We start from the raw sequence: 16,299 nt of genomic DNA, 5'->3' as shown, positions 1-16,299 counted from the left end.
CTTGAGGCAAAGCTACAGCTGTCTCCCGTGAGGAGCATCTCCGGGACATTGGAGACGCAGCAGACACAGGCTCACACAAAAGCATGCTTGGAATCTCGTTCGTTAAATTGATCTGCAGGATATTCCTCGGGAGGCCAGGACTTCCGGACCGGTGTGTCTGTGGGCGTGTTCCACGCAGGATGCGCGTCATGTCAATTTCGATAGCATGAAATCTTCCACCGCCTTCATTCCCTCAGCGGCTCCACTGCCCTTCATACTCCTGGGAAACATGATATACCCATGAGGTGCGCCTGGGATGATCTTAACCACAGCCTCTCCGCCAGCCATCAGCCACTTCACGCTCATAAACATGGTGTCGTCTAACAGACAGTCATCCGTACCACAAGTGAATAACGCTGGGGGCAGCCTCCCTCTCAACGGTTCCAGGTCCGTGAAGAGCGGCGAGATCGAAGGATGTCGCTTCTCCGTGTCCGATTTGCCGGGTAAAAAGACGTCGATGTAATGATCCATCAGGTCCCGATCCAAGACCAACGGTGGGGATCTCTGAAAGTTGTACACCTGCGGCGTCCAAATCATGGTATAACAGCCAAAATGCAACAACAACCCCTTGAATGCGAAACCGGCATATTTCGGATTCGAATGCTGCAAGAGGTGCAACGCGACCAGCATGCTCAAATGTCCACCTGCCGACTCGCCGCCCACAAAGGCCAACGGCACACCGAACTTGGCCTCCGCGTTGTCGACCAGCCACTCCGCGGCGTCGTAGCAATCCTCCGGGCCCGCTGGGAAAGGATCCTCAGGCGCAAGTCGATAGCCTACGGAAAAACACAACGCGCCCGTCCCGTTCGCGATATCCTGTAAAGCCGGATCTTGGGATTTCTGGTCCTGAAGGACCCAGCCCCCGCCGTGGATGTGGAGAAACACGGCTTTTATCGACTTGCCGTTTTGCGGACGCAGGATACGGCAAGGGATGCTCCGGGAAGCGTCCCGGCTGGGAATATTGAAGTCCTCGGCCGTGTCGAGGTATGTTGCCTTTGGGAGCGGTGTCTCTCCAGCGGCACGCATTTCACGATAGCGCTTGGCGCCGACCTAGTGGGAATGAGCGAGCGTGATACTACGCAGTAGATGCCAGTCAGACCGCGGAGTCATACTCACCTCGTACCATTTCGGACCATGGCTCATGATATCCATCAGCTTCTGATTGAACGCTTTCGTCTCTTCTGATATGGCCGCCGGGTCGAACACGCCAGGGTCAAGCTTGAGTACATTATGGAAGTCCATCTTCAGAGTAGAGTGCTGAGAGGCACGTCGCGGTATCGTAGATCAAGACCGGGCGATGCTCTTGACCTTTCGAAAGGGAACCAAACCTTTATCAAAGCCGCTGTCGGATGTGCCTGGTCAAATGCAACACGCCGATGTGGACTTCTCCACCGGCGCAAGAGCCGAGGACATCTAGGACATCTCCTCTCTCCTCCATGTCTATCTCCACTCTTGGTCGGGTTGATGCCGCGAACACGTAGTCATGTCAGCTTTGACACACTCCTCACGCTAAGGACTTCCGGCGGAGGACATCAAGAAAAGGTCAGTCCGATTGCAAGAGTGAATCGTGGTGAATTGTGGAATAGCGCCTCTGGATTTTGTGGCTCTCCGTAACAAGATAGTGCGGGCCAGAGACGTCAAATGCGCCAAATCAAAACTTGCCTCGTTGCCTTGTCGCCCTCGACCATTTGAACGTAACGCCGAGTTGTAGCATACTGATCAAGTTGATTACCATACCAATCCTTGAGCGTTGTATGGCTTCTGCGCTCAATAAAGGAGAAACTTTGGCACTCGAAGTTCAAAGAACCCCACACGATCTGGACTCCCGAGTCGGGCACCAGCAAGGCAACACTGCCCTTGATTTTGCTGCATGTGCAATAGATTCACCGGAAGCTCATACCTGAACCTACGACATGGATGAAGAAGATCTCAGAGACTACCTCCCGACTTCGTTCGGAGCCACGGGAGGCGACTTCGATGTCGATGCTCAAATTGAAACTGCCCGGCGGAAATTACCTGGTCTACCAGGACGCAAACCCGATTCACCGGCAAGTTCAAAGGGAGACGCAGATTCCGACAACGACGAGGACGACGACTCAGGTGATGACTCTGACGACGAGGATGAATATCCCGTATCGCACGAGATTGTCTTCAAGACTCACAATCGCCCGGTCACGACAATCACTCTGGACGTGTCGGGATCGAGGATGATCACCGGTTCGATGGACTGCACCATCAAGTTACACGACTTCGCATCGATGGCGCCAAACACACTACGAGCCTTCAAATCCGTCGACCCTACCTTCGTCAAGGGCTCTGCCAATTCCGAGACTCATCCCGTGCACGTCGCCAAGTTCAACCCCAACTCACCCAGTCAAGTTCTTGTCATCTCAGCCACTCCTCAGGCAAGAATCTTGTCTCGAGATGGCGAAACGACGACCGAGTTTGTCAAGGGCGACATGTACCTGCGCGACATGAACATGACGAAAGGCCATATCAGTGAGATCACCAGCGGCACGTGGCATCCCCACAACTATGACCTCTGTGTGACCGCGGGGACGGACAGCACACTCAGGATATGGGACGTCAATGTGCGCAACAGGCAGAAGAACGTGATCGTGCACAAATCGAAACTGGCGGGCTCGGCAGGTCGCAGTCGCATGACTGCCGTGGCATGGGGTAGTCAAGTCGAGGGTGGAAACAGTCTTCTCGTCGCGGCCGCTCTCGACGGCTCTTTGCTCATGTGGGGAGGCGACGGGCCTTACTCCAGGCCGAGTGGTGAAATCAACCAGGCTCACACCAGCAACACCTGGACGAGTGGCGTCGACATTAGCGCCGATGGCCGCCTGGTCGTGACACGAGGCGGCGACGACACGATCAAGCTGTGGGATACGCGCAAGTTCAAACAGCCCGTCAACACGACCTCGCACATTTCGACGTCGAGTCAATACCCGACCTCGAACGTCCTTTTCGCTCCAAACTCGTCGTCCATCATCACCGGCTCCGAGACGGGCGATCTGTACATTCTCAACCCGGCCACTTTGAAACCCGAGCTCGTCACGCCAATCACGCCAGGATCGGCGCTGATCAGCGTGCTTTGGCACGACAAACTCAACCAGATCATCACAGGAAGCGCCAACGCCGAAACACATGTGCTCTTCAACCCTAAGATCTCGGCAAAGGGGGCCGTGATGGTCATGTCCAAGCCACCGAAGCGGCGACACATCGACGACGATCCGAGTCTCACCACGGACATGTCGCAAGGTCTATCCGGCGACGCGATCGTCAACCCCGGAACCGCGAGCGAGGCCATCAAGGGCAGTACATACGCGTCTCGACACCCGACCATCGGTCTCACGGCGTCGGGCAAATCGCGTGACCCGCGAAGGCCTCACATTCCCGCGTCGACGCCGTTTGCCAAGAGCCAACCGGACGAGAAGCACATCAAGGAACGCATCCCGCTCAGCTCGATGAGGGAAGAAGACCCGCGCGAAGCCCTGCTCAAGTATGCGGACAAGGCGCAGAATGATCCCATCTTCACGAATGCTTGGAAAAAGACCCAGCCCAAGACCATCTACGCCGATCTCAGTGATGAGGACGAACCGCAGAAGAAGAAGCAGAAAACGTAGGGACTGTGTGATGGGTGGAGAGACAGGGGGGCCCCTTTCCATTATCGAAGGGCAATCCTGCACCCACAGAGAAACTTGTACATTCCAACTTTTCACGCGCCGCTTCGCAATCAATAACGCAAACCTGGTGTCGCTTGAAGCAGAGCCAAATTGTCATCAATCGTTCCACAGTGATCCCGTCATAAACCTGTTATACAAACCCCCGAGCTGGCTGAGATTTTTTCAAACCAGCTCTCGGCGTGCAGACACGGGGACCGCTCCCTTCCAATCGTGAAAAACACCGACATAAACATGGTCAGAACCTGTTATACATGCCGGTCGGCTCCGGACAACAAAACGAGGACCCGCTCAAACAACTCGACTCGACTCAACGGCAAAGTCGACTCGGCACTTTAGACCTCCTTTGCTGGCCTGCCAGTGATGGCTTCTTTGATGCCCTGGCGGGTCGGACGGACAACGCGCTTCATGCCAATCCACGGCGTATTGATGGGCGATTCTCCGGTGTAAATCAGCAGGTCGTACAGGAAGCCGCCGAACGTGCAGCCAATAAAGGGGCATATCATCGGAACCTGTGTGTGTGTGAATGTCAGCCTACGTCCGGGATCTCCAGTGTACAGTAGCAGAAAGGTTGATATGAACCATCTCGACCTACCCAGAAATAATAGCCGCCGGCACTCCACACCTCGTGCCCGTACCCCACGAAATAAGTGAACAGCCTGGGTCCAAAGTCTCGGGCCAGATTGATCGCATAGCCGGTCTCCCAGCCGAGCGTGGCGCCGATGCCGAAGATCAAGAAGAACAAGCCCAGCGGAACCATGTTCCCGGCCCCGAGATTCGCATCGTCCTTCAGCGCAAAAATGACAAAGACGAGCACGGCGCTCGCGATGATCTCGGAGAAGACCTGGCCCGTCTTGGTCAAGAAGGGCTGCGGATACGTGTTGAAAACGCCCGCCGTGGCGGTGTCGGAGTAGCCGGGCACCGTGCGCACGCCGGCGCCGCCCTCGTACGCGTCAATGGCCGACTTGTAGTTGCCGTAGATGACGGCCGCGCCGCAGAAGCAGCCCATGACCTGGGCGCACGCGTAGATGGGGAACTTCCACCACGGGAACTTGCGGAACATGCAGTTGACGAAGGTGATGGCCGGGTTGAGGTGGCCGCCCGCACAGCCGGCGACGTACACGCCGAGCATGACGCCGATGCCCCATCTGTCGGAGAGCGGCAAGGACAATGGTCAGCGTGGTGTGTATATGAATATGGAGGTGTGCGTATCGCAGAAACACCGCACGCGCATCGCGTTAGGATAGGCACAGACTCACCCCCAAGAAATACTCTGGTACTCGCCCTTATTCTGGCTGCTGGGCGGCAGATTCGGATTCGCACTCAGCGTCACCTGGGCGACGCTGCCGTCGCCGAACAGGATCATGATGAACGTGCCCATGAACTCGGCGAACGGGTCGCGCAAGTGATGCCGCACCCGACTCCACCACAGGTTCTTGTGGTGCTGGTAGTCTTCCTCGGCCTCTTGGTTTTTCTCGTAGTTGTCAATCGGCGGTCCGTGCTCTTGGTGGTACGGGTACGGGACCTGCGGGTTGGGATCCATGCTGCGCGCGTTGCGGCCTTCATGTTCGCGGTGCGTGAAGGTCACTTCGTCCGAGGCCGGCTCGGAGGACGAGGAGCCCTGAGCGCGGTGCATCCGCGGGATGTGGAAGGCGTTGTGGTCTCTGGGCTTTTCGAATTTGTCCATTGTGAGAAATCGATACTCTCCAGATGGACGCTGTTTGGTGTGGTCTGTGGTCTGATCTAGTCTTAAGGTACTCGCAGTTGCTGGATTGACGGACGAAGCTGGAAGTGGCAAAGGGGCACACGATTGTATATGGAGAGAGGGTATACAGGCGACACCCGGAAAATATGAAGAGGCAAATCAGCCAGGTATATACTGAGCTTGACGGATTTGCATGGATGAAAGTCCTCCGAGCTACTGCAATGTCAGGCCACACCCATACTCACACTCACACGCTCATCATATGACGAGCCCACAAAATGTGGTCCGGGGATTGCGCATTGGCAGAACGAGCGAGCGATGGATTGCAACGTGAATGCGGACCGCTGCTCCACCGTCTCGTCCAAGCATAAAGGCTTGTCCGTTTTATCGCTCATACACAGGTAATTGGCCAGCATGGAGTAGCTGCTCCTTCCTGCCACGCTGAGACGCGGGGTAGAACGCCCCCAGCGGGTGGTCAGCTTCATCACAAGTCCATCGTGAATGGAAATGCGATTGACTCCCCTGCGCCATGGCACATTTCGCACAAGGCAAAACGTCGTGAATGTGCGGAGTGAAACGCTGCTTGTGGGTGATGGAAATGCACATCGACGTCAGAGGCACCAAGTGGGCCCCTAAATCCCACTAGAGTCGCCAGCCACGGATTTTGATTGGGTCTCCGACATGTCTTTCATCATCTATCCTCGTCGAAGGAAGGTGGGGAGCCAAGAACCACCATGCGACGGAGGAACGATCGTCAACTTCTGCATGCTGCTGGGGGCGGAGCGGATACCATTCTGGTGCGAGTACGAGGATATCAGAGTGGTGCCGAACGACGAGAACCCGGCAAGGCAAGCGATCGACTTGCATACCAGCATCGTTTGCGCGACGAGGCCGATCATCCTTGCGACTCGCGGTGATGGTAACCCGAAGTTTGCCCTCTCCATGACCGAAATCCTACGAGTACGAGTTATTCGTGTTCATACGAAAAGAATTGTACTTGTAGAAAGACTTGGGAGAGTGAGTAAACTTGGACCTCGGTCTGGATTCTTGAGGATGAACCCCTTGTACTCGTCCTCGTGCAAGGCTGGAGGAGCTTGATAGTAATGGCTTGTCTTCCGCATCCCGTTTCTCCTCCCGCGACAGATTGACGATGACAATGTTGACCATTGCACCTATCGTGGAAACGAAGTGAAGGACGTTTGGTCTTTTTTCTGTAGCCTCCTATGATATATAGTGACCCTCATGTTCTTTCTTTACCTGAGAGGCTGTGGCGGGAGTGTGTAGGAGCCGATAGCAGCATATTGAATGACGTCACCAGGAAAAGAGGCACTTTCGGTGCTTGCATAAGGTACCTCATAGAACGGTCAAGTCATGCTTGACGAGCCCTGGGAGCCTGGGAGCCTCGTTAGGCGCAATGCCCCCGCGAAGAACTCGGGGTAAGGCAATAGGTAAGGCAGAATTGGCCTGGTTGTCTCTTCGCTCGCATCAGCCATGTTGCCCTTCACCAGCGTGAGCATCCAGTTTCTCTTGAAGCTTGTGTCCACTTTGTCTTCAAACTCCGTCATCTCGGATCCATCAGCATCTCTATAGCCGTCGTTGTCTGTATGTGACGACAATAGATATACTGATACCGAGCCACCACCAGTGCATTGACCAAGGTTGTCGGCGTTCCTCAATTGGGATAATTAGATCCGAACTCCGTATGCCTAAGTTTTAACGCTGACACTCGAATCGAGCGGAAAGTCAGGCGGCTCGGAGTCTTATCAACACGTGAAGATAAACAGGGAGTCTGGCCTGAGAATGACGTCCTCGACGTGCTAGTTTCATGTTGCCCTTCTTCATCTTCTCTATCACCAAGACCTCAATTCGATGATTGATCAACTGTGCCTTCATGCAAGCCTTTCATCATTTTCTGGGCGCAGGGCTGACATGGGTCGACGGGATGTCGCATCATGTTCTTCCCGGCGGCCTGATGGAAGATTCAGACCTCCACAGTCTGCGGATGAGGGGTAAAACAGAGCAAAGTGTTACATACTGACAATTGCAGCACCCTACGCGAAGTATTTGACGCGCCTTCAACCGGTTACAAGACTGCTCTCTTGTCTCCATCCCGAACTCTATTTTGACCACTCTAGCATCATCGACGTGTAGTACAGGCACTCTCACGAACTCGCGAACATGTCCGACGCCGCCTCGAGAGCTGCGGAGACACTCCGCTCGAAGCAGAAGCCTCTCAAGGACAAGTATCGATCGGATCCCTCCTCCGCTCTCGTTACCCTTTCTTCAAGCGGAACTCTCGATCCTACCTCAACCAGCCTGACATGTTCTCTGTCATCCAGCGCGGCCGCACGGAAGGTCGCTGGACTGCACCAAGCTGCGGGAGGCGAAGGCTTCGATGCCTCGGGTGAACTGTGCTCCGGAGATATGCTGCTGGAATCTTTGGTGGCTTGCTTTGGCGTCACGGTGCGCGCTGTCGCCACAAGCTTGGGCATCCCAATCAACAACGGAACAATCGCAACAGAGGGCGACTTGGATTTCCGGGGCACAATGGGTATCAAGGACCCGGATGGCAACGCAGTGCCTGTGGGATTCACAAAGATTAGACTGATTGTGCGGCTTGATGTTGACGAAGAACACAAATCGAAGGTGGACAAGCTGATTGAGCTAAGCGAGAGATACTGTGTGGTCCTGCAAACTATCAAGGGAGGTGTGCCAGTGGAGACGCAATTGGGCCATGTGGGCGGTGTGATCCCTGATGCCCGAAGTGAGGCGGACGCCGTTGCCGACGGGGCCGACGGGGGAAAGGGGGAAGGGATGTCGGATATCCCGCCCAACGAAGATGTACTGAAAGTGAACTGAGCACCGTCGCTATAGGTTTGTGAGTTCCGACCGATCTGGAAGATGTTCGCGGAGAATAGCCAAGTCAGTCACGGATTCAATCACAGTGACAGTGTTTGGCCGCTGCCATCTGCATTCTTCGAAAGCTGAGAATACATCCACATGCGAGCCGGCCATCTTAATGCCGGGGTTGATCACCTATATGTATCTGCCATCGACGTTGAGGGTAGTTGATAGGCTCTATGACGGAGGAATCATCCCGAGTAATCATTGTGCCGTGGGGGAAGACAAGAACAGGCCGCATACAATCCTGGGGCCGGCTAAGCGAGCTGGTGGAATTGTCGACATCTTGGTGTCCATCTTCATGGTTGATCTGACTGATCCAAATGATTCGAAGAAGCTAGTTGTACATTTTCAAGACACATCGGAGATCAAAGACATTGTCGTGAATACTCAGGTGCCTCGTATCAAGGTATCGTGAGCCGTCATCGGCGATACGACGAGATAACTCTGGGCTGTTCAACGCTCGTTGCATGGAACCGTTTGTCCGCCAGACGTGTTCCACCAGTGTTATCGCATTCAAGCATCAGCCACAGGAGCTTGTAGTGTGGCTGTAAAGACTAGCTTGCTGTTGGCCAATCGTAGCGCGGCCGCAGTGAGGCTGTGTGGCATCGGTCAGCCACACCGTTCCTCGCTTTACAACTCGGCAGTCGCTTAAGGCCCGCCAGCCACTTCCCAGGTCAGCTTCAAGTCAGACCCCAACACCGCTGCCTGCTCCGTACTCCGTGCTCTGAGATAGAACTCTACAGGCTATAAGTAGACGCGCCCTCCATCGTCCCGATCTTCCCACCTGCTTTCCTGTCAGGCTTTGGCAGTTTAGCAAGCCCGGATTGAAAGGTCTGTGTGATCTTACCACGATGTCGAGTCAAGATTACTACAACAATCAATACCCCCCGCAGCAGCAAGGCTACGGCGACCCTGGGCAGCACGGCCACCAACAATGGCAGCCGCCTTCGGGCCCGCCTCACGGGTACGGACAACAGCCTTACAGTCAGGGCTACGACCAGAACCGGCCCTATGACTATGGATCCCCACCACCCCAGGACTACCAGCAACACCACCAAAACGAGGGTGGTTATCAGGCCCCGTATGGCCAGCACCCACACAATCAAAACCAGTACACTTCCCCTCCACCTGAAGGGTACCAGCACCAACCGGATCATTACGCGGCACCTCCACCCCAGGGCTACCATCCTAACCCGGATCCGTACGCTTCTCCTCCACCTGATCATTCTTCTTACCACCAGCGGGACTACTCATCTGTACCGCAAGACTATGGCTATAACGACCAAGCACAACGGGCTTACTCACCTAATCCACCACCTGTGCAAACCCAATACGACAGCTTCACTCCGCCTGTCAATGCTCCACCAGCGCACATGGCTCAAGGCTATCCAGGCCACTCCGGCGCTCTTGTTGATCCGAACGACCCCAACGTGACTCAGGACCGCGGACTTATGGGTGCCGTGGCTGGAGGTGCGCTAGGAGCATATGGCGGCCATAAAGTGCACCATGGGTTTCTCGGCGCCGTCGGTGGAGCAATCGCCGGGTCCATGGCAGAAGATGCGCTGAAGAAGCGCAAGAAGGAAAAGAAGAAGCTTGAGCGACCGGCCGGTCTTCGGCGTGACTCGTCCTCGTCGTCTTCCTCATCCAGCAGTAGCTCATCCGACGACGAAAAGAAACAGAAAAAGAAGCATGGCCTCGCGGCCGCAGGCGTGGCAGGCACGGCTGCGTACGGGGCGCATCAATATCAACAGCACCACGGCAATCGCGGCCCGGCCACACCCCAGATGCGGGGCAACTTCTCGGCCTCCTCGAGCAGCATTACGCTGGACCGGGATTACGATCTGATCGCGTACTGTGAAAACGTCCACGGCGAGCACAAACTCTCGTCCATCTCGCTGAACCAATGCCTCACCAACTCGCATGGACATTTCGCCTGGCACCGGGGCGGGAATTTCGGTGCGTCTGCGCGGAACGTAAGATTGATCGAGGACGGCCGGGTGCTGGAAGCTGAGCTGGGGACCGGTGGCGGGGGATGGAACCGAGCTTGGGTCCGCCTGGATGAGAGGATCAGCAACAACGACGGCGAGTTGATTTTCCTCGACTAGCTCCGCACGCAAAGGTAGCCATGAAAGCTTCTTTCGATATGTACGGCGGCGTCTTGTGCTCGTCCTTGCTGCGTTAACCTTTATGATGCACGATGTCACTTCACTTGTTTATGCCAGGACTCCGTTGTCTACCGAACTCTGATGCGTTGACCCTGACGGAGCCAAACATTGCACGCTAACCACAACAGCACCAGCCCACCTCTGCCACGGCGACCCTGTATGCAGTACAGTACAAGACCCTGTCGGGTATGGACGTACGTACGTTGCACGTCGACCACCCGTCCCTCGTCCCGGCACTACTTCTTGCGCTGCAGTCGGCGTCCCTTGTCGACACGGCACCGCGAAGGTGGCGCCCGGACAAGACGACCCGGATAGGGTACGTACCTGCCCGGGTACCTCCTCCCCATCTCCTCCGCCCACTTGATGCGCCTGCTGCGCTCCACGCGATCGCCGATCGACCTCTTGGCCAAGCAGCTCTTCTGTCGATGTTCAGGGAGCGCCTTGCCGCTCCAGTACTCCTTGTCCTTGTCCATGCACCACTGCATTGCCCGCATCGATAGGTTGGACGAGGTTGCCGCGTCCAACCTGGTCCGATTGGACCACGTCACGAACGGTTCTTGCTCGCCTTCACTCTCCTCGCTTTCCGACAGCAGTTCTTCGTCGGGCTCGAGGTCGCGCAATTTTCCTTCACCGGGCTCGACGAGGATGGAGATCTGAGACGAGGAGATGTGGGCGCCGGCGGACCATTGGTGCTCCGTGTACTCGCGCTCGAAGAAGTCGTCTGCCCATGTTTTGAAGTCGGCGTATTCCTTTTCGTTGTCCTCTTTTGCTCTCGGGGAAGTGTCACCTTCTTGCTTTTCGCCTTTGACGGGGTCATGGCATTCAGTCTCCGGCGCGGTCATGGCTTCGGCGGTGCTTGCAGGCAGAGCTTTACAAGGTGCAGACTCAGACGAGGCAGCTGTGTGGACTATCTCAACGTGTCAGCCAGGCGTGAGAGCAATCAAAACAGAAGTAAGAGCGATGCTTACGGTCTTCAATCCTGGTACGGCTGGCACCGCTTTCGCTGTTCCCCATGTTAAGTATCGGCAGAAGACGATTGTCTTTTTGTCGTTGTGATGTGTAATCTGGCCAAGCGGTCGAGAGCAGCAATCGCTTCACGAGCAAAGAAATCTGGGGAGAGTCGTTGAGAGATGAAGCCGTCCAGTCACCAGCGTAACTCGACAGAAGGGCTTTGATAATGCTAGAAGAATCGTGCTCGACACCACAGGGGATGGAAGAAGATTGCTACGAGTCTTGAGTAAGTGAAAGCAAGTTACGAAGCCACTCTCTAGGTTGAAATGCCACTCGCCGCCCTGGACCTTTTGAGGCGCTTCACCTCCACAGGCAGCGATGACATGACCACGGCTTCCGGGTCATTCAACCATTGTTTACAATGACCTGCGCTATGAATGGACAAGCTATGTAGGTGATGAATCAGGAAGCGGCATAACATAAACGACTCACTCACCGCCCAGCGACAAAGACCGTAAGTGTACTCGACACTTGTGATATGAATCCGACACAAAAGTACCTAATGGGATATCTCCTATTCATAGCAAGAATACGATTCATTTCATCGATTCAGTCAACAATAACCTCCATAGGGATCAATGCGACTGCCTCAAGTCCGCAAACACAGCCTCAACTGGGGAATATGTTCAGTCCCATGTCAATTTAACTCACTCCCGTGACATCCCATGATATGGCGGCATGACCGAGACTTGGCCCGACCAATATATCCGTCCTGCTGAGCCCATGTCAAAAGCCATCTCATCTATCCTACATATGCACTGCCTGGAGAATTCAAGTATGACGGGTGAGTCCGACATGGTTTCCTTTCCAATCCCAACCCTGACGATGTGAATGGAGGACTGGCTATTGCAAAGCCACGGGCCATGACTGACTGACCGAACCACTGTCGAGCTGTAGTTATATGGTCCTGAGCGTGGTCGAGTCCCTAGGTACTCACTTGGAGCACTCCGCCGTATCAAGCTGGCTCCCAGCCCAGACTCTGGACGTGTCGCATGCATGCATTTGGAGCGCTAGATGACGAACTGACTCAATTGTTCGGTTGTTATCAAGCCCAAGAGTGCTTCCTGGCTACCATACCAGCAAGAAGACTCAGTCGTTGATTTTCCTTTCGTCTTCTCGTCGCCGACGTGGCTTTTTCACCTGCGTGTTGTGCTGGCACCGGTCACGTCCCGGTACCAGGCATGATTGACAACTGGCTGGCTTGGTGGCTGATCCTACTCTTTCGGATATGCCTGCGCTTCTCTCCAGCAGCGACGCAAGAGATTGAGCCTTGACCACTGAGACTGTGACTTTGATTTTGATTTTGATGCTGATTAACAGGCCCATGATCAGCTGGAGTCTCCTTTCTCTGTCTCGATGTTCCCCAGCGATGACGGAGTCTTCTTGAGCACAAAGCCGTGGTAGTCAAAGGAGCTCTCCGAACCACCCAGCACGTCGACCTGGATGTCCCACGTAGCTCCCTCGCAGTTGAGAAGCGGTTTAACAAAGTGAGGCTGCCGGTACGTGACGTAGATGAACGTGCCGTTTGATTTGAGGACCCGAAAGACCTAGACAGCAAGCAAATAAGTGAGCTTACGTTCGCGCTCTGTCTCCTGTCTTTCCCTCCCTGCAGGCGCTCCACGCTGTCTGACCAGGGAAGGGAGAATCTTACCTCGCGGACGTATCGCCCCGTATTCTCCACAACGTCGTCCGGCGGGCTCCAGGGACTGCCGTGAATCATGGCATCCAACGTGCCCTTGTCGAACGCAACATCGACCGACTGGGACGGGATCTGATCCATCTGCCGGACATCGCCGTGCAGCCAGGTGATGCCCCCGACGCCTGCGTGTCGTTTCGACATGGTTTCGACCACGACGGGAGAAAAGTCAACACAGACTTGGTTCTTGTACCCCCTTTTCGCGAGGTCTTCGGGTATGGTCTAGCGCGGGGGAAAGTAAGCCAGGGTTGTGGGTAGTGGTAAGTCTTACCGTGCGAGACGAAGTAGCCTCAAATGAGTGACATATGTACTTACACTGTCTCCTGATCCTAGGTGTAGGATCCTTGGCTGCGTCTCGGGCCGTCGCACCTGGAGAAGGTGCCGGTCGAAAAATGGCGCCAGGTCTTTGAACGAGCGGAACCACTCGTGGACTTGTTCCTCGGGGCCGACCTTGGCGTAGCGTTCATCCCAGTACTCGGCGTGGGCTAGGCGCTTCAGCTCGGCTTCTGACATTGACATTGTGGGCAAGTCGGGGGCAAAAGAGACAGCCTGGCACGAGATGGCCGGATGTTGTGAGTATGCTAGATTGCGGAAGCAAGCAGTGAATGAGCTGTGAGTGAGTCGCGATTACTCCGTACAGCAAGTCTGGATCTTGGCGAAACCGTTGCCGCTTCGACTGTGGTTCTCAGCCTCTGAGGAAGCCAGCCAATAGGACGAAAGTGTGAGACAAGGGCGAGTCCGAGCACATCTAAAGCGGCTGGAATTGATACATACCTAATTAAGCTATTTGGATCGCTTTCCTCGTTGGGCACTTCCACGAAAGGAAACTACCTAGAACAACTACCATGTAGCCACGCGCCTGGGACGCGGCCAAATTAGCCGTCACAGCCCCTGCATACAGTATCAGAGATGAAGTGCAGGTGAAGAGAGCGACGAGATGTTTTCAGGATATGGGTTGTGGTTCCATTAATACCCTGCTGAGATATTAAAACTATGGGAGAAGAACTACCCCTGCATCCACGTACAATGACCGGGCATTTAGCTCCAGCTTCATTGCGTCCAGCCCACCTATCCATTCCAGACATCCGTGGCCAGCAATGGCATCGGGTTCGAACTGAGGGTTACTGTAATCAAGGACAACGCGGCTAGCATTGCAGTGATGGACATTTCGAGCGTCGCGTACTGTGAGGCACTCTCCAGTTTCGAGGATGATGCGCAAAGCGTGGTCTTAAAACGAGAGGAAGCTGGGATGCTCTTGACGAGACTGCAGGCGACTAACGTAGAATACGTTGGAGGGTCGCTGTCGGGCGAGGAACGCGCAGATGCAGGCGCCGTCCAAGCATATCAAATTAGGGCTTGGGCTGGCCATACCGGTGGAGAGTAACGAACCTATAGCCTCAACAACCGCTGGCGTGATGTGCTGTGTGTCTGCAGGGAGTATTTCCCTCAAGGAGACACGCGATCGCAGGCTCTCCAGTACTGACGGCGCCAGAGTGCCATCTCTGTCTATGGGATGGGAAACCGATTAGGTATCGACAAAGCCAAGCAAAGGAGCAACTTGGCCTCTGAGCTTCGTGTACTTCGAGCCAGTAATGGATGTAAATGGTATAGTCGAGGACCGGCGTTCGTCGAATGGCCGAAGACCTTGACGTGTCGCCAACTGGTCATCTCTGGCCACATAGGTTGCGGCAAGACGGTCGAAACAGCACGTGTATTTCAGTAGCTGATCGGTGCCATTAAGCACAGGTTACCTCGTCCTTTCATACGCTACCATTACTGCGGAAACGAGGAGAGACAAAAACCTGTAGAGGTCTACTCGAGCCTCCTCGTGCCTCTTCCTATAATTACTCGACCGACGAGGAGACTTGACGCTCGGGTCGACAGATTATACGAAATTATGGGGAGGTCTGAACACTGGATCTGGCACAGACGTCCCCGAATCTGGGAACTCCCTATCGTCTGTGTCGAAAGTCTAGACATAGACTTATTTCCCAAAGCAGGTCACGAGGATGCGAAAGCTGGATGCGACGACGTGGGTGAGCTCAGCAGCTGGGGAGGACCGTTAAATGGCTACTCGGCACAGCGATACGGCCATCTATCGAGTTGTAGTGGAAGTTGGCGGCGCTGAGCGTCGACGGATGCTGAAATCAAACCTATGAACGCCGTGAATTTCAGGGAGCCGAGCCCATGGCTTCTGGACACTCTGCGCTCGCTTGGTGGCATGGATTGTCATGTGTACACTGTACCATCGAGGACGGGCGTAGCAGGTACTTTCAAGTAGGACGCAGCTATTGGCTGAGAGCCAGAGCATTGACGAGGAAATGCCGTAGACTCGTATCAGATGGAAGATCACTTTCCAGTAACAGCCTTCAATGACAGTCCACCTCTAGCATTGCTTATTTCATACAATGTATTATTACTCCCCACCCGCTTGCTTGAACGACCTTGCGGTGTTTCTCGGAAGCGTTGTCATTTTTACGACTCATGTGTGTCGACGACGTGGAGGTAGGCGAAGAGAAGATGGCCACAAGGGGAAGGGAAAGCGGCTTGGAAGGGAAAGCGGCTTGGAAGGAAATGTTGGTGACATCGCTCGTCTCGGTCCTGTTGCGTAATCAGAAAAGGTGTGACAGACGGCGCTGCTGCTCCAATGAAATAGGAGTCGAGAACATACCGATCAGGGACGATGATAGCAGCAAATAAAAGTGGGATGCGAAGATCGTATTGGGAAAGCGAAGGAAGTACAGAATATGGAGAGGGAGATGACAAAGTATGTAGCTGTGGCTGCGGTAGGATGTTCAGTCATAGAGAGGAAGAGGGGCAGAAAATTAGGTGGATGACGGCGACACGAAGAGATGAGGGAAAGTGATGGGGGGGACTTGAGAGAAGCGATGACGAGACGGGTGTGACTGCGAGGAAGTTTATATGGTGGAGATGACGCAGAGACGACGGGAGACGATAAGCAGATGATGGGGAGACGGTGGAAAGATGATGGAGAGATGATGAGTAGATGATGGGGAGACGATGAGTAGATGATGGGGAGACGATGAGTAGATGATGGGGAGACGATGAGTAGATGATGGGGAGACGATGAGT

At 54.8% G+C, this 16,299-nt stretch overlaps 7 protein-coding genes across 7 annotated transcripts; 3 read left to right on the top strand and 4 right to left on the bottom strand.

The window, feature by feature from the left end:
• Positions 1 to 186: 186 nt before the first annotated feature.
• G647_04805 (uncharacterized protein) lies at positions 187 to 1,281 on the bottom strand (the record flags this gene model as incomplete). Its single annotated transcript, XM_008729142.1, has 2 exons — positions 187 to 1,089; positions 1,156 to 1,281. The coding sequence occupies 2 exons, from the start codon at positions 1,279 to 1,281 to the stop codon at positions 187 to 189; spliced, it is 1,029 nt and encodes a 342-aa protein (XP_008727364.1).
• Positions 1,282 to 1,952: 671 nt separating this feature from the next.
• On the top strand, positions 1,953 to 3,668 carry G647_04804 (uncharacterized protein; the record flags this gene model as incomplete). The annotated part of the gene is made up of 1 exon (XM_008729141.1): positions 1,953 to 3,668. One exon carries the CDS (start codon positions 1,953 to 1,955, stop codon positions 3,666 to 3,668), a length of 1,716 nt encoding a protein of 571 aa, XP_008727363.1.
• A 392-nt stretch (positions 3,669 to 4,060) lies between these two features.
• Positions 4,061 to 5,412, bottom strand: G647_04803 (uncharacterized protein; the record flags this gene model as incomplete). Its single annotated transcript, XM_008729140.1, has 3 exons — positions 4,061 to 4,237; positions 4,321 to 4,873; positions 4,985 to 5,412. 3 exons carry the CDS (start codon positions 5,410 to 5,412, stop codon positions 4,061 to 4,063), a joined length of 1,158 nt encoding a protein of 385 aa, XP_008727362.1.
• A 2,196-nt stretch (positions 5,413 to 7,608) lies between these two features.
• On the top strand, positions 7,609 to 8,289 carry G647_04802 (uncharacterized protein; the record flags this gene model as incomplete). The annotated part of the gene is made up of 1 exon (XM_008729139.1): positions 7,609 to 8,289. One exon carries the CDS (start codon positions 7,609 to 7,611, stop codon positions 8,287 to 8,289), a length of 681 nt encoding a protein of 226 aa, XP_008727361.1.
• An 896-nt stretch (positions 8,290 to 9,185) lies between these two features.
• G647_04801 (uncharacterized protein) lies at positions 9,186 to 10,439 on the top strand (the record flags this gene model as incomplete). Its single annotated transcript, XM_008729138.1, has 1 exon — positions 9,186 to 10,439. The coding sequence occupies one exon, from the start codon at positions 9,186 to 9,188 to the stop codon at positions 10,437 to 10,439; it is 1,254 nt and encodes a 417-aa protein (XP_008727360.1).
• Positions 10,440 to 10,735: 296 nt separating this feature from the next.
• G647_04800 (uncharacterized protein) lies at positions 10,736 to 11,341 on the bottom strand (the record flags this gene model as incomplete). The annotated part of the gene is made up of 1 exon (XM_008729137.1): positions 10,736 to 11,341. The coding sequence occupies one exon, from the start codon at positions 11,339 to 11,341 to the stop codon at positions 10,736 to 10,738; it is 606 nt and encodes a 201-aa protein (XP_008727359.1).
• A 1,497-nt stretch (positions 11,342 to 12,838) lies between these two features.
• G647_04799 (uncharacterized protein) lies at positions 12,839 to 13,725 on the bottom strand (the record flags this gene model as incomplete). Its single annotated transcript, XM_008729136.1, has 3 exons — positions 12,839 to 13,057; positions 13,162 to 13,428; positions 13,522 to 13,725. 3 exons carry the CDS (start codon positions 13,723 to 13,725, stop codon positions 12,839 to 12,841), a joined length of 690 nt encoding a protein of 229 aa, XP_008727358.1.
• Positions 13,726 to 16,299: the final 2,574 nt, after the last annotated feature.

The sequence above is a fragment of the Cladophialophora carrionii genome, assembly GCF_000365165.1.
Source record: "Cladophialophora carrionii CBS 160.54 unplaced genomic scaffold supercont1.4, whole genome shotgun sequence".
Classification (NCBI taxonomy): Eukaryota; Fungi; Ascomycota; class Eurotiomycetes; order Chaetothyriales; family Herpotrichiellaceae; genus Cladophialophora; species Cladophialophora carrionii.
This window is presented reverse-complemented; position numbering and strand designations above follow the sequence as displayed.